The sequence below is a fragment of the Leuciscus leuciscus genome, assembly GCF_965113295.1.
Source record: "Leuciscus leuciscus genome assembly, chromosome: 14".
In the NCBI taxonomy this organism is placed as follows: domain Eukaryota; kingdom Metazoa; phylum Chordata; class Actinopteri; order Cypriniformes; family Leuciscidae; genus Leuciscus; species Leuciscus leuciscus.
In genome coordinates, this window is record NC_138738.1 from 30,870,896 (window position 1) to 30,893,258 (window position 22,363).

The 22,363-nt window shown below is 38.5% G+C and overlaps 1 protein-coding gene across 5 annotated transcripts in view; it reads left to right on the forward strand.

The window, feature by feature from the left end:
• Window positions 1–22,363, forward strand: part of dock9b (dedicator of cytokinesis 9b) — an 87,137-nt gene that overhangs the window by 47,347 nt on the left and 17,427 nt on the right. For all 5 annotated transcript variants that reach the window (XM_082136674.1, XM_082136672.1, XM_082136671.1 and 2 more), the window contains 31 exons: window positions 371–505; window positions 5,084–5,258; window positions 6,512–6,567; window positions 7,970–8,044; window positions 8,133–8,273; window positions 8,944–9,150; window positions 9,461–9,583; window positions 9,938–10,020; window positions 10,112–10,234; window positions 11,625–11,704; window positions 11,792–11,982; window positions 12,177–12,242; window positions 12,343–12,435; window positions 12,968–13,079; window positions 13,276–13,394; window positions 14,078–14,164; window positions 14,408–14,500; window positions 14,597–14,712; window positions 14,806–14,875; window positions 14,968–15,093; window positions 15,182–15,253; window positions 15,339–15,485; window positions 15,649–15,732; window positions 17,471–17,582; window positions 18,318–18,496; window positions 19,262–19,369; window positions 19,481–19,592; window positions 19,725–19,843; window positions 21,443–21,557; window positions 21,643–21,709; window positions 21,810–21,857. In XM_082136674.1, coding sequence (XP_081992800.1) covers window positions 371–505; window positions 5,084–5,258; window positions 6,512–6,567; window positions 7,970–8,044; window positions 8,133–8,273; window positions 8,944–9,150; window positions 9,461–9,583; window positions 9,938–10,020; window positions 10,112–10,234; window positions 11,625–11,704; window positions 11,792–11,982; window positions 12,177–12,242; window positions 12,343–12,435; window positions 12,968–13,079; window positions 13,276–13,394; window positions 14,078–14,164; window positions 14,408–14,500; window positions 14,597–14,712; window positions 14,806–14,875; window positions 14,968–15,093; window positions 15,182–15,253; window positions 15,339–15,485; window positions 15,649–15,732; window positions 17,471–17,582; window positions 18,318–18,496; window positions 19,262–19,369; window positions 19,481–19,592; window positions 19,725–19,843; window positions 21,443–21,557; window positions 21,643–21,709; window positions 21,810–21,857 — 3,434 coding nt within the window. The remainder of the gene's footprint in view (window positions 1–370; window positions 506–5,083; window positions 5,259–6,511; window positions 6,568–7,969; window positions 8,045–8,132; window positions 8,274–8,943; window positions 9,151–9,460; window positions 9,584–9,937; window positions 10,021–10,111; window positions 10,235–11,624; window positions 11,705–11,791; window positions 11,983–12,176; window positions 12,243–12,342; window positions 12,436–12,967; window positions 13,080–13,275; window positions 13,395–14,077; window positions 14,165–14,407; window positions 14,501–14,596; window positions 14,713–14,805; window positions 14,876–14,967; window positions 15,094–15,181; window positions 15,254–15,338; window positions 15,486–15,648; window positions 15,733–17,470; window positions 17,583–18,317; window positions 18,497–19,261; window positions 19,370–19,480; window positions 19,593–19,724; window positions 19,844–21,442; window positions 21,558–21,642; window positions 21,710–21,809; window positions 21,858–22,363) is intronic.

Sequence of the window (22,363 nt, forward strand, 5' to 3'; positions counted from 1 at the left end):
ACCATATCAAAAGCAGCACGCCATAAATTCACAGTCTTGACATTGGATCCATGCATACGAGAAGTGCCATGGGGTGCAGTTTCTGCATAGCTTTGTGTTCAGCTGGTTGTTTTCAGTCATGGACAGAGCAAAGCCAACTCTGACCCTGTCCTCCTCTTAGCAGATCTGTGCTCACCATGTCATAGACAGGAAGTGGGGCTGCACCAACTTCCAGTTCTCACTAATTCATTTTCCCATGGTCCCTTACCCCTAGATGTTATTTTTAGAACAGTCACTAGTTTTTCATCTAAACATAGTGTGTTTAAATCTGCTGTTTGCATTTAATGCTTTTTGTGTTTTTTCTTTCCCTCCCAAATTTCTTTCCCTTTAGTCTTTTAAGAGAAGGTATTTCCACTTGACCCAGCTGGGAGATGGATCATACAACTTGAATTTCTACAAAGATGAGAAAATATCTAAGGAACCCAAGGGAACCATCTTCCTGGACTCATGCATGGGTGTCATCCAGGTAACTATCAGTATAAGAATCAATGACATGATGCTCAGATTGTTGTCCTGGGTTGTGTTTCCCGAAAGCATTGTTAGCCAACTATGTTCGCAAGTTCCATCATTACCAACATAATTCACCGATATGGCGTTTCCTGAAACCATAGTTCCAATGAACATTCGCAAACAGCATCGCAAACTTACGTGGTTGGAAGTTACTAACTTACAGCTCTCGAGCTGTGGTTAGAAGCATAATTTCTTGTTAAATTACATGTGGACTTAAAGTCCCTGTAAAGGCAATTCTACAAAAAAATTCTAAACACATTATAAGTGCTAGAAATGTATTGCTAAAACATGTTACAAAGACTGAGAACTGTGAAGTACTAAATTGTGGAGTTAAGGCCAATTTATACTTCTGCGTCGGGTTCGCGTAGAAGGTACGGCGTAGCATACGCATTGACGTGTACCATACGTCGTACCCTTCGCCGTACCCTGACGCGCACCTCCTCAAAAATGTAACTACGCGTCGCGGCGACGCGGACCGCAAGATCTGTGATTGGTCGGCTGGATAGCATCGCGTTTCCTCCTACGCATTTCCGGAATGATCTTCTGCACTCTGCACCGCCCGCCCGCCATTTTTAAATTCCGAAGATGAGTGAAGAGCCTATAGGAGGATCTTTGTTGACATCTTTGTACGCATGCGCGAGTGGTTGTGTGGCAACAAAACAAACAGTATTGCGGGCAGTAAAGACGCGACGAGCACTTTCAAGAGAGTTAGCGGGCGAAATCCACAATATATAAGCACTTTAACATCTGAAGACCGGAGGAGGTTTGGAGAGAAGCTCAAAATTTGTATTGGTGACAAAATCGAAGTTATTCAAAGCCCATATCAGATCTGGGATGACAAAAAACGTTGGTCCGACTTGCCCGTGTCTTGGCCACCAATCTGCTGGGGAGACATTTATTCTTATTTAATAGAAACCCCTGGACCCTTCACTCATGAAAGATTAAAGGCTTTCAAAAGTCTGGAGGCCTATGATTATTTTGTTTTTTCAAAAAGTTGGGCCGATCTTTTCTGCCAAACAGAAAGCAGTGATCGTGCTAAAAGCAGAGGTTAGAACAGCCTTTTCTTTTGCTTTTAAGTTTTGCGATCCAGAATAGCCCATTTTGATGTGAGGAACATAGTCTGGGTGCTGTGGATCGCGGTTTGGGACACCTGAATCAGAACGCGAAAACATATGACTCGGTTGATTTGACTCAGTTTTATTTTTTTTTTTATTCAATCTTCTATAAATACATAGTCACTAAGACTTAGGCCTACCATGAACAAAATGAGCCTCACAAACTCGATCAGTAACGTTAGCTGCAGGAATCCAGGCTTTCTTCGGAGCGTCCAGGTTCAATCGCCTAATTGCACGCAACCATTTCTTTCGTTTTTCGCGATCCTTTTCGAAGGGAATTCGAAAAAACTTTTTATCAGGCCCCCAACGAGCCGTACTCGACCACACAGCAAGAGTGAACCATCCTCTTCTCTAAATCCTCCTCCAAACGTGCAAAACAATCAAATTAGAGGTATCTAGCGGTGTTTCCCATAGGTGTTTCCTGCCACACGATTCCCATGATGCAACGCGACAAACATAAACAATGACGTCACAAAAGATCCGCCTATAGACCAACTGACCGAGAGATTGCTTGAAGAAGTGCGGAAATACAGCCATCTGTATGACTCCTTCAGTCGCCATTGCTCGTAGAAACCTAAACTCAAAATAGCCGCGAGGAATGTAAACACAGTGGAACTGGAACATTAAAACCCACCCGCGCCAACTAGCGTTTCGGCGGTGTAACTGCAGAGCAACACAGACATTCGCAGAAGTATAAATGCTCACGACGGCGTCGCCTACGTGCGTAGCCTACGACGTACACTACGGCGTACACTCGGCGCAGAAGTATAAATTGGCCTTTAGACCGTTTAACAGTTTTTCACCCTTGCTGTGAGCCGGATTTTTTGGGCGGGGCTAAAACGGGGGCTCGATGACGCACTGCGACCCCCTGAGCTTGATTGGGCCCCTACTTGATGACGCACGGAGTCACTAAGCCTATCGCTCAATCGCGAGTTACTATCAGACAGCCTACAGTTTGCTAGCTACTATGCCCACGGCTCTGGCTATGCCTTCGTCATGTAAATGCATATTCCCTGGATGCAATCACTTAGAAAACAGATCGGTGTCCTTATTTAAATTTCCGAAAAATGATCATATCAAGAAGAGGTGGATTTATCTTGTGAAGAGCTAACGTTACCTTGATGGAGAGCTGATGATCACCACCACACCCGCCTCTGTAGAGATCAGGATAGTTTACTTTCGTTGGAGACAACTGGAATTCACTGATAATCCGCTGTTACTGGTGAATGGGGCCGAACCGACTATCTCCCGCTGTCCGCTTCGGCCTTCATCCTCCCGTCGCGCCGACATGCACGAGCTGTGCGCGAGTCATATTTCCCGCGGGTGGGCGTAGTTTCAGCGCAGCCAGCGGACACGCCCCCAGCGTTTGAGAGCTGAGACTACTGCTCATTTTTTCGAGATTTTGATAGCTTATTTTATTTACTTGGCGGCTTTTTTAATCATTGAAATTGGGCTGAGTGGCTAATAACACATTTTTCGGTGGTATGACAAACTCAGAACACATACTTAATTTTGACTTTACAGGGACTTTAAATAGATAATGCTCTTGGGCACAATAAGCAAAGTAACAATCAGTACATTCTATATCTTCCATTCTATTTAAATAAAATGTATATATACATACAGTTAGCAGCGTTTTTGAAGAGTGCACATGTGCATAAAATGCTCAAGGGATCTTCGAGGTATGATGAGGGAATCCGCGATGAATCAAATATCAAATACAGCAAAATGACATGGAACAAAAACAGTAAAGTAGTCATTAGGCGCCTGAGATCTCGAAAAGAGTAATTAGCTGAAGTTATTACACCCCCACCTCAAATGATAGAGGTCGACCATGTTACTACGTATTTTTAGAAAATGACTAGTTGGTTAGTCAAGTATGAAAAGTATGAATGTTAGCCAACTTCTGAAAATTAATTTTGATATTTTCTGGGGACATAAAGTAAAAAATGTCCATTGTTAATGATACAACTGTCTTTTATGTCATAAAGAAAAAAAAGGCATTTTCTCAAGAAATTTGTGAGGAAAAAAATACTTTGGCATAATCTTTTATTTTTAAAAGTCTAAACCTGCAGAAGAAGAAAAAGAAAAACATAAAACATGAAATATCCCCTACCAAAACTCTTAAAATAGCATATTATTTGACCTTTTTATTACAAGGTTAGTTCAAAATGTGTTAACTTCAAGGTTAATTAAGTTCAAGGTTAGTTAAAGTTAGTTGTAGAATGTTGTAAAATGTCATTTGGTGTGACTCCCTAAAAAGTTATATTCATAAACAATATTTCAAAGTACATAAAAAATAAGAACAAATATTTGCAAAAAAAAAAAGATTAAGATTAAGATGTGTTCAAAGTTGAGAAGTTTACACATTTATTCAGTGTGTAAAGAATGTTATTTGTTTATTGCTCTGTTTACTTCTATTGTAACTTTTTCTTCTGTAATTTTTGCTTCTTTTTTTTTTAAATGAGGGAGCAAATCAAGTTAGAATTCTAACTTTGCTCCACAAATGTTATCGATAGAGCTTAACTTGTATTGAACCTGGAACATTCCTTTAAAGTTCATAAGGGCGCCTGAAGAATAAATGCTTTGTTTTGTGTATTTACTACAGTACAAAGCAGTTTATAAAAGGAGTTTAGATCTCTAATAACATCCTCATGAGTCTCTTCCTTTGTCTCAGCCAAGAGGGGATATCAGTGTTTGGATGGTCAGTTCCTCAGATGGGGCTACTCGGGGTTGCAGAGAAAGAGAAAGTCCATTTTAATTCACGCATTATTTCTCCCAGGGTCAAATATTTCCACTCTGTGGTGCGCTCAGTGTGTGTGTGTGCAAATGTGATCACATTCCTCGATTCACCAGCCCTCCTTAAAGTATTCCTTTGGTATGCACAACCCATTTGATCTGTTTTCGACATCTGTTTTTTGACATTTTGTCCGTTTTCCACATTTCGGACAAAAGAGAAATAGTAAAAGTTATTTCTAGCTCCAAAACCTAAACATTTCAACAGGTGCACATGCAAAGCGTCCAGATATTCCTCAGCAGGCGTCTGGGAATAAATGGCTTTCAGCTCCTGCAGGATAGATATATTTTCCAGAGTCATTTCTGGTGTAAATTAATCATAAATGCATTAAGTGTAAAATCATCCCAAAGTCTCTGGTGCTCTCACATTCCCATAGGAAAGAACAGTCACAAATGAGATCTCATGTCTTTTTTTGTCTTCTAGACAGCAATGAGATTAAATGATCAAGTGTAGAGTCTCCTGCTTCTCAGATTTTTCTCCCACAAAAAATACCCCACTTTTCTACACAGATGAGTTTGAGAAGACTGTGCTCAGATTTGCCAAGATCTGAGCTATGCTATTCACTGCCAGTGGCGTGATTAGAATCGTCTCTCTTTCTCTGTCACCGTTTGTCTGTGTGCAGAACAGTAAAGTGCGGCGTTTTGCGTTTGAGCTGAAGATGCAGGATAAAAGCACGTATCTTCTGGCTGCAGACGGTGAAGGAGAGATGGATGACTGGATCAGCACTCTCAACAAGATCCTCCACAGCAGTTTTGAGCTCGCCATGCAGGAGAGGAGGAACGGAGAACTGCACGATGGTATGTGTTTGGGCCAGTTAGAGTGTGTGCAATTCACAGATGTGTGTGTCTGATGTCATGTGTGACATAGGTGGAGTGTGTTGATACATTGCTATACAATAATACAAGGTTGTTGACACAGTTTGAGCGCACAGACGTGTATTTGAAGAGCCAGCTGAGTGGTCGTGTTTCCTATATGTGTATGTTTTCTTTGAAGAGACCACCCACTCTTTAAACGTCTTTTAATGGATAGATGCATATATCCAACACTCCTGGACTGACGCACACATAGCCATACACAAACAGTAACACTTAACACCTCTTAAACCCTTCGGATTTCACACTGGAGAGGAGGTTGGGAGTCTTTATTTACTTTTGATGAGTTTCAAAGGAGACAGCACATTCCTTTCTTCTCGCCTTGTATAAAACAACAAACACCTGCTGACCAATCAGAGTGCAGAACCAAATTAACTAATTACAGCATGACTGTTGCTATTAGTCATAATTAGGGTTTGGTATTTGAAGAACATAAAAAAAAGTTAAGTTTAAGTTAATTTTGGTGCCTAACTTGTCCCGCAATGTGCTATAGCCACGAATTATACCTCAAATCATGTAGATTGCTGAAGAGAAAATGGGAAAAAAATCCCTTGAAAGAGGAACCTGTGTCATATTTAGGGCACTGAATATCTTGGGACAGAAAGGAACTAACCAGAACATCCTACAAACATAATTTTAACATATTTAAAGCCACTCGGAACACCTTAGAAACCATATAGCAATGCCTTAACAACCACCCACAATACCCTAACAACACTCTAGCAATCAAACAAAACACTCTGACAACCACATATACAGATATACAGCACGTACCGGAGATATACATTTTCAAGACAGAATTCTTTAGAAATTATAGCATAGTAATGCCCTAGAAACCACCCTAAATACCCTAGCAACACCCTAGCAATCACCCAAAACTCTCTAGTAACCACATATACAGATATGAACGATTAAAGCCACTCAGAACACCTTAGAAAGTGTATAACTGTGCTATCAACCACCCACAACACCCACTCACATCATACAAATGTAGTTTGACAGCTTTAATGTTTGAGCACCCACATTTTAGTGTTTGTTATTATGATTTGACACTGTTATCTGGCCGTTTGCACAGTCACATGTTGATTTAGACATTGAGACTCACGGCTGTGTGCTGTACCACTGAGTTTGCTGGTTTTGAGAGTTTCAGTACAGCATGTGTGTTTTCTCTCACACAGACGATGAGCTGGGCAAGACAGACATATCACCAGGGAATTTTCAGGACAGTTTCCAGGTATTGTGAACGTGTAGACATAGTATGTCCTGATTAGCTGATTACACAAATCATCTACAGTTTCACAGGGTGTGTGTGGGTAAATACTGCTTTTCGGCTCCTGTGTCTTGGCTGTAGTATGATCTCAACGCTGGCGTCCTCACTGTCTGCCCTCTCTCTACACATCCACAGTTTTTCCACCCACCCTGAGTCTTCTCGGCTAATGTTTTCCAACCATTCCACAATGAACCACCCACACTTTGGAGAGACACACACACACACACACACACACACACACACACACACACACACACACACACACACACACACACACACACACACACACACACACACACACACACACACACACACACACACACACACACACACACACACACATAGTCTTTCTCATCTCTCTCATCACATCTCTCTCTCTCTCTCTCTCTTGCTCTTTATTCTCCTGTCCTCCTTCTCTCTCCTCCCTGGAATCAATCATCTAGGCGCCGCTTCTCGCTAACGTCAGGATATTTTCTCACATCCCATGATCACTTCCATGTTGGTCAATAGTTTTGTAGTATTTTTTTGTGCCTTTTTCTCCAGTAAAAATATCCAAACATTCATACAGAAAAATACATTTCTTGGGGAGCTAAATTGTGTAAATAGAGATAATACAAACATTTTTTGAGAATATTATCTTAAAAAAAATGCAAATTCACATTATTTAATAGTTTATTTAATAATAATAATGGCAAAACAAAATTTGTATTCATTTTAAAAAGGCTATTTTTCTTTTTTAATCTTAATTTTACCTTCATTTATGATGGTATACACAATAAAAAAGATTGCCTATATGACAATAAATCTATTTATAATTTATTATAATATTTATGTATCATTTAAATGTATATTGTTTGGAAACAAGTCAGAATATCATATGTAATTTTACATTCATCTTGTTTTAAAGTCACCATGAAATCAAAATTGACAATTTCTATTTAAGGAATATTGCAGTATTTATTATAAATGATTTATCCGTGCACATCATTATTTATTTATTTTAAATTTAATTAATGTGCCCTCGTCATATTAAATCAAAATAAATTCCCCTCACACCAGTATCTCTTCTCTTCTCTGATGACATGTTTACAGGCTTTACACAACCATCCAATCAATTCTCAATGGACAAAATCAAGTTCCGCCCTAAATTTTTTCTTGTTCGAGAAGCTGTTTCACTCGGATATATGTCACAATAGGAATAAAAGACTAATGCAACATCCGTTTCATGCTGATTTTAAGGATGTTTCAATTATTTTACTGGAAACCAAGACAAAATAATATGTATTTTTTGTCATACAATATGCTGGAACAGGAAACACAATCAGATGCAGTAATTAGTGATTGCCATCCTGTTTTTGCTTTTTAGAGTGCGAGAGACATTGAGACCAAGATGAGGAGTGAGACTCGTCTGAAACTCTTCACTCTGGACCCTGACACACAGGTGAGTCACAGCTCCAATAATAAACAGTCCATTAAATCACAGGGTGAGCTACTGGTTTTGAGCTGTGTGTGTGTGTTTTGGCTTGTAGAGACTCGATTTGTCTGGCATCGAACCTGATGTGAAGCAGTTTGAGGAGAAGTTTGGGAAGAGAGTTTTGGTCAGCTGCAATGATCTGTCTTTCAACCTTCAGAGCTGTGTAGCAGAGAATGAGGAGGGACCTACTACTAACGTAAGATTCACACACACACAATCACGGTGGTTCTGTGGTTATAAAGCTCTTTTCTTTGGCTAAGTATCACCTTCTCTGATGAGGGATGTGTTGTGGCAACCAGCCAAACTCCTTGGGAAAGGGAGAATTGTGTGTATATTGATAGTCAGCCCTGTACATGATTACATAAAGGTAAATGTGTAATTATTTGAATGTTAAACCCCTTTCTCCTATTTCAATTTAATTTGCACACACACATAGAAGACTTGAGTTCTCGATAGGCTATGAGTATAAATACTGTCCCTCTGTGACGCTTTCAAAAATGACAACCTTTGCTCAACACACACTTCTGGTACAGATTACCCTTATGAAAAGAAAACATATTTGCTTATGTATGAATGACCAATATATTAATTTATCTGTTGTATATTTTAAATATACAGAAGAATATATTATGTTAATAATACAGGAATTGCTGCTTTTCATATATTGAAAAATATGTGAAAATATATATTTTTTAGGTATCAATATATACATGGTCATACTGGTCCATATATAGCAGTATATTGAAAAATATAAACACAACAGGTTTAAATAAAAGGAAATGTCATAAATTACATTATATTTTCCAGTATATTCCCATATATTTTTGTTTCGTAAGGTTAGATGCAGCTCTCACTGTTTTCTTCAGGTGGAGCCCTTCTTCGTGGTTCTCTCCCTGTTTGACGTGCAGAACAGTAGAAAAATATCTGCAGATTTTCACGTGGATCTAAACCACCCACTGGTTCGATCCATGATCCCACCACCAGGTGTGCAGATAAACGGAGGGGTGGACACTCCTCATGGAGAAATGCTGCTTAGTGAACTGCTGGAGGGGATGCTGCAGTACCCCAGAAAAGTAAGAGGGCTGAACATTATAGATGGATAGATGGATGGATAGATAGATAGGGTTAGGATATATATAGCTGTAAGAATATGTAGTTTGTCCAGTATAAAAATCATTATGTCTATGGATTGTCCCCATAAAACATGAAAACCCAACGTGTGTGTGTTAGTGTTTACTTTGCTATACTTTAGGGACAGTTTGTCCGCAGAAGTTAGCTATATCTAACCTCCCTTTGGGGACATCCTTATTTGGAAAAACTATACATAAATAAAAAACACAATCCTTTCAGTAAGAGAAGTCTGTGCGCTCATTTTTGTTTTAGGGTGTCTTCTCTGTGACGTGTCCTCACCCTGACATCTTTCTGGTTGCACGAATCGAGAAAGTTCTGCAGGGAGGCATTACCCACTGCGCTGAGCCCTACATGAAGAGCTCCGACTCCAGCAAGGCAATGGGCCTAACATAACCACACACACACACACACACACAGTGCATAAACAACACAGCTGATCCAAACATATACACTAACACAACAGAAGTACCAAATATACAATGTCAATCAAAACACTAAGTGGTTATTACAGGGATAAGGAGAAGGATAATCTGGGCTTAGGATTCATAAACTTGAAAACAATTCTACCACATCCCACAATGACCCTTGCAATATCCTGCCAAAATCTACTCTACGTTACCTACTAAAACTCCCGCAAGGCTCACGGGAACATGCTATCTGCCCAGTTTATTGTTAATAAAATGTCTCTTGAGAGGTTGTGGGGAACACTGTGTGTGATTTGCTTCACAGGTTGCTCAGAAGGTTTTGAAGAATGCCAAGATGGCCTGCAGCAGACTGGGCCAGTATAGGATGCCTTTCGCATGGGCAGCCCGGTGAGACAAAACTGTCTGGAAATGCTCTGTTCTTCTTTCTGTGTGTTGTGTCAATCCCAATATTTAAACTCTTTATTGTTCTTTTCCACAGGCCTGTGTTTAAGGATGCCTCAGGGACTCTGGATAAAAGCGCTCGGTTCTCCGCGCTGTACCGGCAAGACAGTAATAAACTCTCAGAAGAGGATCTTTTCAAACTGCTGGCAGATTTTAGGAAGTCAGTATTCACCTCAAGTCATCAGACTTGTCTTCACTGTGATGTTTCTTGTCCCTTTTACAGTAGTCTCAATCTATTAACTCTTTCCCCGCCATTGACAGAATTTATACTTATGAGACAACACTTCCCAGCCATTTACGCAAATTTCCAGCTTTCTTTGTTTTCACTGTTATACGGTGGGGGGGGGGGGGGGGGCGCTATTACACATCTTTTGAAAGAGTACTGAATCTCCTGATCAAAACACAGGCGAAGAAGAAGCAGAAACAAGCGATGGTATATGTAAGCATAGATATCATATAATAAAGGCTAGATGTCTCGTCCGCGCTGCTGGCCAATGGAGGTTGACGTCCGCACACGGCGGCCATCTTGCCACAGGGAGCTCGCTCACTCGTAACATTGTGTTTTAATGGTGCATGTACTTTTTAAATAACCATAACTTGCTCAATTTTCTACCGATTTTCAAACGGTTTGGTTTGTTATAAACGTCAGACATGTAGTTATGACACTGCATACATATGAATAATTATAACGATGGACTTCCATATGAAAGAATTATAGCCACGTTAATAACATTTGTAAGAAACCAAACCGTTTGTAAATCCGTCAAGATTTCAGCGAGATAAGAGGATTTGTGTTCGTGCTGATCACTCACCTTACTTCAGATACTACAGAGCTCGCCAGAAAGCTTCCCTGTGACAAGATGGCCACCGGTGATGCCGTTCGAGACTCCACCTTAAGACATCTAGCCTTATATGGATATCTTTGTATGTAAGCATATGCATTGCATATGTAAAATAACACGATTATCAAAAACATTAAATAGAATATAAATCAAAACTGCATAATGTTACCGAAAGAGAAATGTCGACCCAGGACGAGCTATAGGACTGTGCAAGCTTTGGGGGTGTTGATGGACTCAATCAATCCATCTATGTTTTTGATTATCGTTCTGAATCCAATCTGGATGTAGACAAAAGACAAAAAGTTTTTTTGTTTTTTTGCTTTGAAATATACACATGGTTTTTTTATTAAACTTACCCACATTCAAGTGTTGATTAAAAAAAGAATGAATTAAGCTAGGATAAAACACTTTTTTTGTTTAAAAGCAGGTTCTCTTTTGATATAATGCATGTGCAGATATTCATACAACAAAATATTCTGGGGGCAACTTAAAAAAAAAAAAAACACTGACGGGGAAAGAGTGTAAATGGATTTTAAATGGAAGTATTTTCAGAACATCATATTCTTCTGCATTGTATTTCCAGCTGTGGATGGTCCCACTGTTAGGAATGTGTTTTGTAGTACTTCTCAGAGGGGCACTTTTTCAGTCCCCCAACAGAGCTTCTAAAATAAACATACTGTATACAGTATATCAAAATTGTATCCACAGACCTGAGAAGATGGCTAAATTACCTGTCATCTTGGGTAACCTGGATGTGACCATTGATAATGTCCCTCCTGATATGGCTAGTAAGTCTTCAAAATATTTGTTAATGTAACCCTAATCTCATGCACACTTGGTCACTTGAACACAAATTGTTCCTCTCCGTTGGCTAGATTGTGTCACTCCATCCTACATTCCAGTGAGGCCTTTTGAAACTAATGGGCCGAGCAATGGTGTTCTGTTGGAGGTGGAGGAGTTTGTTCCCTGTATTGCCAAGTGCTCTCAACCTTTCACCACCTACAACAATCATCTATATGTCTATCCCAAGCACCTCAAATATGACAACCAGAAGTCTTTCGCCAAGGTACATTAGCATTTAGCATTTTTAGCATTAGCATTTTCTTGCAAAATGAGTGCCTTCGGCCAGAGGTATTGACATATGAGATGCCAGTGTAATGAAAGCTCTGTTTACACCTGCCACTCATGAAGTTTGCACTTAGAGATTTAACAGTAAGTGGTTTTCAGGATCATGTTTTTTCTTTCTCTTATATGACTCAGGCGAGGAACATTGCAGTATGTGTGGAATTCAGAGAGTCGGATGAAGAGGATGCTCAACCTTTGAAGGTATAAATCTGCCCCAAGACTTATAAAGAGTGTAGAATTTACTTAATTTGACCAGAAGATAATATTGCTCCATGTTTATGCATGTCATTGTTATGTGTAGTGTATCTATGGTCGTCCAGGAGGTCCTCTCTTCACCAAACATGCCTACGCAGCTGTACTGCACCACCAGCAAAACCCAGAGTTCTATGATGAGGTGATGAATGAGGCGCTGAAAGACATCTGGGGGTTAAAATTTTAATCTAATTTAAACCAGAAAATAAATAGAACATTTTAGGATTTTGAAACATTTTAAACAGAGCAAAAAAAACAAACCTTTTTAAAATGTTACATTTTTATTTGAACTTTTCACTCAAATTGTTGTATGTTCATAATATAAGATTATAATACATTATTATTTGTGAAGGGAAATGTATCAAAATGAAAGAATTTTCACTTTCTTTTGAAATCCCCCCAAAAAACAACGTTTTATTGGTAGTTCATTTCTTTAGTATAATGATAATAGTGCGCCAGTTATCCAAATATGAGAGATTGTATCACTGTATTATGAGATTTTGGTATACAGTGGTTTCATTTATATTTCAGATATTCAGGATTCTTTCCTTTTTGGCCCCACTTAATTTTCTATTGATATAAGATATTGACCATGTTCAGACTGATCTTACATTAAATTTTTAATTTTTATTTATTTATTTTATCATATTGTTTGATGTGTATATGTCCTGCAGATAAAAATCGAGTTGCCCACACAGCTTCATGAAAAGCATCACCTGCTCTTCACTTTTTACCACATCAGCTGTGACAGTAGCACAAAGAAACGGGACATAGTGGAGACCCCAGGTACAGCATGCTGAATAAAGCAGACAAGGATAATATGTTGAGGCATGGGGTGGGGGTCCAGGAACTTGCATTTTAGCTTGTTATGCATAATATTTCTGCAGCATTATCAAAGAGAGGCATATCAATGAAGTGCAGTCTTTGGATGTGCTGAATGTTTTCTCTCACACACTCTCACTTCTGTCTGTTTCTCTGTCAGTGGGCTTTGGCTGGCTTCCTCTGCTTAAAGATGGTCGTGTTGTTATGAGTGAGCAACTCATCTCTGTGGCATCTAACCTACCAAATGGTTACCTCTGCTGCCAGGAGGGTGTAAGCAAGGTGAACCCACTATGCATAGTCATAACAAAAACTTTCCCAGCTTGGCAAAAATTGCAGCCATTTGTGGACCAAATGTCAACGTGTGTGTGTGTGTGTGTGTGTGTGTGTGTGTGTGTGTGTGTGTGTGTGTGTGTGTGTGTGAAGTCTATAGTCTAATTTGCTATACTTTGTGAATATCAAGATCTAATTATTATTGACCTTTTGTCTTAGTGGATCTTATTGCATAGTATTAGTTTTACGTACAGTAGGTAATTTTTATATCTCAGAGGTTGCTCTTTCATAGCTCATAGCTTCGTAGCTAAAGACTCTTTGGGGTTCTCAGTTATGTTTCATTGATAAATCAACTTTAGATACTCAGATATTTCTCCTAAAATTCTGTAAGAGAGTCTATGAGAATCTGATGAGGAATCTCTGAGTTCGGATTGAAATCTCTGACTTTGTTGAAATCTCTTTTGAAACACATCAGCACATACACAGAGACAAAAATCACTGAGCTCTTTTCTCAGGAAAATGAAATTAAGAAATCTGAGAAGGCATGTAACTTCATCAAAAGTCACTATTTGTCCCTTGTTTAATCTCATTGCTGTCTAGGAGAACTAATTGAGACACTAAATAGATCTTTCAGTGGATGATCTGTCAGTATAATTAAAATAAACCATTTAAAATTGATGTTATGTTTGCAGCACTCTAGTCCTGAGATAAAGTGGGTGGATGGAGGACGTCCTCTCTTCAAAGTGTCCACACATCTGGTCTCTACCATCTACACTCAGGTATGACTATAAAAGATATAGATCCTAATTATGATGTTATTAACATTCAGGATCAATAAGGTACATTTCAATCATGACAACTCTTAGAGTAGTTTTGGCATGCTAATGAATACGGCAGTGCTAATGTTTTTGGTCTTGGTGGTCTAGATCTGCTACGAATGCTGCTGCTGCTATGATTAGTCATAGGTTCTTTGTTAATGTAGTCTCACAATGTAATTTAAACATCTCTCTTCATCTCCTCAGGATCAGCACCTGCACAATTTTTTCCATCATTTCCAGAGTATGCAGTCTGGTGCCACCCGTCCAGCTGAGGGTGAGCTTGTCAAATACCTCAAGGTGAGCATAGAAAAAGTTAGAGAAGCAGGTTTCTTCTGATTCAATTATTATTATTATGTTGGGCTAAATTACAAAACATTACCCATAAATCCCCAGAGTCTTCATGCCATGGAAGGTCATGTTATGATCAACTTCCTGCCGACCATTTTAAACCAGCTGGTTCATGTTCTGACCAACGCCAGTAATGAGGATGTGGCTGTAAACACCACCAGGTGAGAGAGCAGGAGTTGCCAAAATCAGAACACTGGATCCTCTTCTTTCTGTTTCTCACATGCTCTCTTGTTGTTCATCTGTCTCCCATACAGGGTCATGGTCCACATTGTTGCTCAGTGCCACGAGGAGGGTCTAGAACACTACCTGAGGTCATATGTCAAGGTAAATCAAGATTATTGATATGTACAATGTCCTACTTTTTGTGCAGTTTCTAAAGTAGACTTGGTTACATGATTTTCTTCATGTTATTCCAGTACGTGTTTAGAACAGAGTCCTATTTAACTAGTAACAGTAAGACAGTGCATGAAGAACTGGCTAAAGCCATGACATCCATCTTAAAGCCTTCAACTGACTTCCTTACCAGCAACAAGCTTCTCAAGGTACTGAAAACAACGCTCTGTTTTAACACTCTTAAATTTCTGAAGGTTGTATTTGACATTGGTTAAAATGTATACTTTGGTGTTTCAGTATTCGTGGTATTTTTTTGAAGCCCTGGTGAAGTCAATGGCACAGTACCTGATGGAAAGTGGCAAGGTCAAGGTGAACATAATCATATGCCTCTCTCAGAACTACTCCTTACAGAATATTCCATGGTACCCATAGTTTTCACCAAAATATCTTGTAGTTGTCCAGGAACCAGCGATTCACGGCTTCGTTCCACCATGCTGTGGAGACACTGGTGAACATGCTGATGCCCCACATCACACAGAAGTATAAGGATAACCTGGATGCTGCCCGCAATGCCAATCACAGCCTGGCCGTCTTCATAAAGGTACCGCCAGAAGAAGAGCTGCTCTCTCTACTATGAGCAATTGATCTATACTCTGAAAAACTGATCAATATTTGATCAGTTCATCGGTAAAAAGCTTTTATCATTTCATGACAATTTGAAGTAATCATTTAACAACAGTGCTTTCTCACTAACTGTCCTACAGCGCTGTTTTACCTTTATGGATCGAGGATTTGTCTTCAAGCAGATAAACAATTACATCACCTGTTTCATACCTGGAGATCCCAAGGTACACAACAATATTGTTAAATGAACCTATGTAGTTATATAAAGTGCTAATTCTGAAATCTTAATCTATAAAGAAAAGAAAAGAAAAAACTGTCATTATTTATAGTCTCATGCTATAATATACAACCCGAATTTTGGAACAGTTGGGACGTTTTTTAAATTTGAATAAAATTAAAACTAAGATACTTTCAAATCACATGAGTCTGTATTTTATTCACAATAGAACATAGATAACATAACAAATGTTTAAATGGAGAAATTTTACAATTTTATGCACAAAATGAGCTCATTTCAAATTTGATGCCTGCTACAGGTCTCAAAAAAGTTGAAACGGGTACATGTTTACCATGGTGTAGCATCTCCTCTTCTTTTCAAAGCAGTTTGAAGATGTCTGGGCATCGAGGTCATGAGTGTCTGGAGTTTTTGTGTTGGAATTTGGTCCCATTCTTGCCTTATATAGGTTTCCAGCTGCTGAAGAGTTTGTGGTCGTCTTTGACGTATTTTTCGTTTAATGATGCGCCAAACGTTCTCTATAGGTGGAAGATCAGGCCATTTCAGCACCCGGACTCTTCTACGATGAAGCCATGCTGTTGTAATAGCTGCAGTGTGTGGTTTTGCATTGTCCTGCTGAAGTACACAAGGCCTTCCCTGAAATAGACGTCGTCTGGAGGGGAGCATATGTTGCTCTAAAACCTTTATATACACCTTTCAGCATTCATAGTGCCTTCCAAAACATGCAAGCTGCCCATACCGTATCCACCTATGCACCCCCATACCATCAGAAGTGCTGGCTTTTGAACTGAACGCTGATAACACACTGGAAGGTCTCCCTAGCTCCTCTTTTGCCCGGAGGACACAGTGTCCGTGATTTCCAACAAGAATGTCAAATTTGGACTCGTCTGACCATAGAACACTTTTCCACTTTGAAATAGTCCATTTTAAATGAGCCTTGGCCCACAGGACAGGACGGTGCTTCTGGGCCATGTTCACATATGGCTTACTTTTTGCATGATAGAGCTTTAATTGGCATCTGCAGATGGCACAACGGATTGTGTTTACCGACAGTGGTTTCTGGAAGTATTCCTGGGCCCATTTAGTAATGTCATTGACACAATCATGCCGATGAGTGATGCAGTGTCGTCTGAGGGCCGAAGACCACGGGCATCCAATAAAGGTCTTCAGCCTTGTCCCTTACGCACAGAGATTTCTCCAGTTTCTCTGAATCTTTTGATGATGTTATGCACTATAGATGATGAGATTCGCAAAGCCTTTGCAATTTGATGTTGAGGAGTATTGCGTTTAAAGTATTCCACAATCTTATAACGCACTCTTTCACAGATTGGAGAGCCTCTGCTTCTCTAAGACATCCCTTTTATAGCTAATCATGTTACAGACCTGATATAAATTAACTTAATTAGTTGCTAGATGTTCTCCCAGCTGAAGACCTGTAGCAGGTATCAGATTTGAAATGAGCTCATTTTGTGAATAAAATTTTACAATTTCTCCGTTTAAACATTTGTTATGTTATCTATGTTCTGTTGTGAATAAAATATTGGCTCATGTGATATGAAAGTCTTTTTATTTTAAAAAACGTCCCAACTTTTCCAGAATCGTGTTGTAATATAATACAATATACTGTTCAAAGGTCTGTGGTCTGTGGTCGATAAAACCACTAATGCTGCATTTATTTGATCAATATAATATAATATAATATAATTGTGTCTCTTTGTGTCTTGCAGACGCTGTACGAGTTTAAGTTTGAGTTTCTGCGGGTAGTGTGTAATCATGAACACTATATACCCCTCAATCTGCCCATGCCTTTTGGGAAGGGTCGCATTCAGAGGTTTCAAGGTAAACATACAGGGATATTCTACCGCAGGCTGTTGTTGAAATAGCCTAAGAAATTGCCTGACATCACTCTTGAAAGGTTAAGTTGTTCATCAGGAAAATTTAATTTAGTAGAACTCTCCCTTCCTCTCTCTGATGCTTCTGTCCTTTGGGCTTTCTGTGCCTATTGCTCATATTCTGCTATGCCTTTCCACTGTTTCCTCTTTCTTTGTGTGTGCTAGCTTTTCTGTGTCACATTAAGGAGACTCATGCCAGAAGTGTAGGTGAGCAGTCCTGCTTGCCTGTGACTGAACAATGTTCGTGTGTCTAGTCTAAATGACACAGTCTATGTCTCTCTTCAGTGTCCTAGTCCCCTCTGTCTTACATATGTTCATTCATCAGTCTAGATTCTAGTCTAGATGATTGATTGATTGATTGATTGATTGATTGATTGATTGATTGATTGATTGATTGGGTGTTTAAAACTGTTGTATTTTCTGAATAACTGTCTGTGGAATATCTTCTAATGTATTTGTGTTCTTTGTAATTTGCTGTACAATTACTTCCGTGAAGATATTTAGGTGCATATTTGTCAATGCCATGCTTTTGGTTTTATTATAAAAAGCCGTAGAACAATTTTGTTTACGGAATTAAAAGAATTTTTCTCAACTAGTGCCTCTGGTCTTTTTAAGGTAGCTGGAGGTTACATTCAGTATCTACGGTGTAATGTCTTTCTTTCTCTTTCTTTTGTCTTCATAGATCTGCAGTTGGACTACTCACTGACTGATGATTTCTGCAGGAATCACTTCCTAGTGGGTTTATTGTTGAGGGAGGTGTGTGGGGCCCTTCAGGAGTTTGGGGAAGTCCGTCAGATTGCCATTCAAGTTCTCAAGAGTCTGATGATCAAACACACATTTGACGATCGCTATGTCTCAAAGGTCAGTGCCCAATTGCGACAAACCCCTTAAGGGATTTCTTACATTTTTAACTGCCTTAGCAACTTAGCTTAACAAATAAAAGTGATCTCCAGTCAATTTGAATAAACAGTATAGTACAGTAGCGAGAAACCTGATTGGAAGAAATCGCAATATGAAGTCTGGAAGGCCCACCTTTCAGTTATCTTTTGATAAAGGCTCGACTTACCTTGGTGGTTTAGCTGATAAGTCTCCAATGTTCTCCATCTGGTTTATCCTAACAGATTTGAGCTTAAAAGGGTAATTGTTATTTTAAGTATCTTATGCTCCCCAATTCATCATTTATTTGAAAAATAGAGTAAAAACAGTAATATTGTGAAATATTATTACAATTTTAAATAACTGTTTTCAATTTTAATATATTTTTAAATGTTATTTATTCCTGTGATGGCAAAGCTGAATTTTCAGTGTCATTGTCTCCAGTCTTCAGTGTCACATGATCCTTCAGAAATCAGTCTAATATGCTGATTTGGTGCTCGAGAAACATTAAAAAAAATCTATACATATTTATTATTATCTATTTATCATTATGTATAATGTATTATTATCTTGGTTTGGATATTTTGTTCTTTCCCTATAGGAACTGTACTTGTGTGCCTATTGCCTATTTTTTTTTAAGTGCCCAGATGCATTGGCGAAATTGTCACAGAGTGAGCTGACTTGCCTTAAACAGACATTGATTTTAACTGATAAATAGCTAACCTATATTTTTTGTTTATGATTGTGCAGAGTCAGCAGGCCAGGTTGTCGACACTCTATCTACCCTTGTTTGGGTTGCTACAGGAGAACGTTCACAGAGTAAATGTGAGAGACACGTCTAATTTTAACACCAACCAGGTGAATCATCTTTTTGTACTTTATTTTCTCCTTTACTCTCTCTATTCTTGAGCAGCTTAGATTTCACATGCCATCTGAAATGTTAGTTTGAACTCTGCTATTTCTCCTCAGAATGGGCGAGATGAACATCTTGCCAGCATCTCTACGGCAACACCCCAAAAGCCTGTTGGTAACCTTGACAACAGCCTTCATAAAGATGTATTTGGGGTCATCTCAGGAACTGGTGAGTGATGACCAAATGAAAAACATTCCTTTCCAGCATCTCAGGCCTTTCACCTGCTAGTATTATTGAGATTATGAGCAGATGTTTCTGTGAATGATCTTATTATATGAATTATGTTTCTTCTGTGCGTAGCCTCTCCTCACACCTCCACGCCTAACATCGGTTCTGTGCGCCACGCTGACTCTCGAGGTTCTCTGGTCAGCACAGACTCGGGAAACAGCCTCCCTGAGAAGACCAGCACCCTCGATAAGGTAAAGTAGAATGACAGGGATGTTGTCTCTCAGGCACAAAATAATCTGATTAACTGCCTTGTTTAAATAGAATCTCCTACTTTCATAATATGTATTCTAAAAAGCCCATTAGAAATAAAATTTGACTTCACTTTGTCTTTTAAAAACAATATTAAGTGGAGGCATAAAATATTCAGTTGGGAGGGATTGTGGGGTTCTCAGAGGCCCTTTATCTGAAGCTGTGATGTATTCACTTTTCCACATGTGTCTAATACATTACTTGTGTGAAATGTGAGGTCATAAAACATCTGTTATATTACATTTCTCACTCCCTGGGTCATTTCTATGTAACAATGCCAGAAAAGTTCAGATTTTTTTCATTTGAAATGATATCACATTTTAGTCTCCCTCAGGGCCAAATCTTAATAATCTCAGAAGAACTGAACCAATAGTTATTTTTGTTTAGTAACCTTACCCGAAAACAACTACATTATTTCGACCCTGTCAGAGTAAGTTTGAAATTCTTATGCTTTACAATTCATGTAAACCATAACATCCATAATATATAATATATTCATTAATATATCACAGTATAATGTGGTACATATACTGATATTTCTCTTTTTTCATGTTTTATGCCAACTCTGTTAGATTGTCAGGGTTTGGAGGGTTTAGGGTTGAAGGTTATAATAATTGTCTTAATTATCAAAAGTCTTTGCACCATAATATCAAAATGTCAATATTTTCATACTGATCACAGATTATTTCCCTCATAGAAGTGAGTTGAGAAACGTACTTTTCGTTTAAAATGAATAAAAGTATTTTAGAATCAAACTTAAACATTGAAATCATAACATTTTCATTTCAATAAAAGCAAAATGTACTGAGAATTTTTTGTTCAGTATAACCCCTTAAAATGTCTTGAGACGGAATGGGTACATGCAAATATAATCTTTCAAATGTTTCAGGGTTGATGTTTTAATTTTACATACATTTTTATATTACTCACTAAACAAAGTTAAATATATTGAAATATCAAGAGGACACAAATGACCTCATTGTGGCTTCATTCAGCTGCATTTAGAGTTATGCATGTTGCTGTTGCTCATTAGTTTCCCCTAACCCCTAACAACTCTTATCCTCCCCTCTTGACCCTAACCTCTGACCTCTTAGCCGAAAGAGAGATTTACACGTAGACACACCCTCACCGTGTTGCCCCTCCCCCTTGAACCCGAGGACTCCGCCCCTCTCAGCCGAGCAGCCAAACGCGTCACAATGGATTTCTCACTGCTCTCAAGCCCCGCCCTCTACGACAACGACACTAACAGAATTACTGACACCATACAAGTAGAGCAACCCTAGAGTGTCCCCGTCTGGGGAGTGTGTGTGCTTTCATCTCTTTAATCTTTTATAGTTTATGAGGGTGTTGCATGTCTTTCTCATTGTATTTTTCCAGCTCTGTGCATGTGGTGGGGGGTGTGTTTTTTGCACACTAAAAGTCATTTAGGGGTGAGCAGTGAATGCTTCCTCTGCTCAATGCTTCTGATAAAACACAGTGTTCTGTAATGTGATATTTTGTTGTGTCTTACATGTTGTGATATTTATGTGTGTGTGTGACAGACTCAGTCAGCCTCTGCTCTGGGTAGCTCTATGCTACGTTGTGATAAATTGGACCGAGAAGAAATCAAAAACCTGCTCATGTGTTTCCTCCATGTCTTAAAGAGCATGTCTGAAGGTAAGAACATCCAAACATGACTCTAATTTTCAAAGTCCACTTACTTTTGCTCATGAATTTGTTCACTTTTGACTATTTTTCCCAGATGCCTTATTTACATACTGGAACAAAGCCACAACCTCTGAGCTGATGGACTTTTTCACTTTAGTAGAGTAAGTCATCTAGACTGGCACTAATCACATCAGAGCATTGAGGTCCTGTAACTTAAAACTGAGAACTCAGTTCATTTCTCTCCCTCTCTCTTACACACAGAGTGTGTCTACATCAGTTCAGGTATATGGGGAAGAGATTCATCGCCAGGTAAAAAAAATGGTTTGCTCCTAATAGTCACATTTTTTAATCGTACACGTTTTTGTGTGAAATCAGAAAAAAAGTAATATGTTTGTTAAACAGGATACTTATGCCAAAACAATGAAACAGAAGTATCCTAATTAGGGCTGTCAATTTGCATTCATTTAGAACAATTATTTTTATAGTAAATAGTATTACTAATTTGTATTAATTAAAATAATATTAATAATGTTTTATTTATATTTTATTCATACTGTTTAAATAAATGACTTATTATTTCATTATAAACTATATTCCTTATAATTATATATATATAATTATATATATATATATATATATATATACATACAGTATATATAATTACAAATTGTCAGAGAAAGGTTTTTAAAACTATTATATAATAATACTAAGGTTATTATAGTATTTTAATACTAATTTAATAATTATTTGTTATTGTTTTAATTTTTAAATTTTTTTTGCCATTATTGCCTGTAAACACAATCATGCCCATAAAA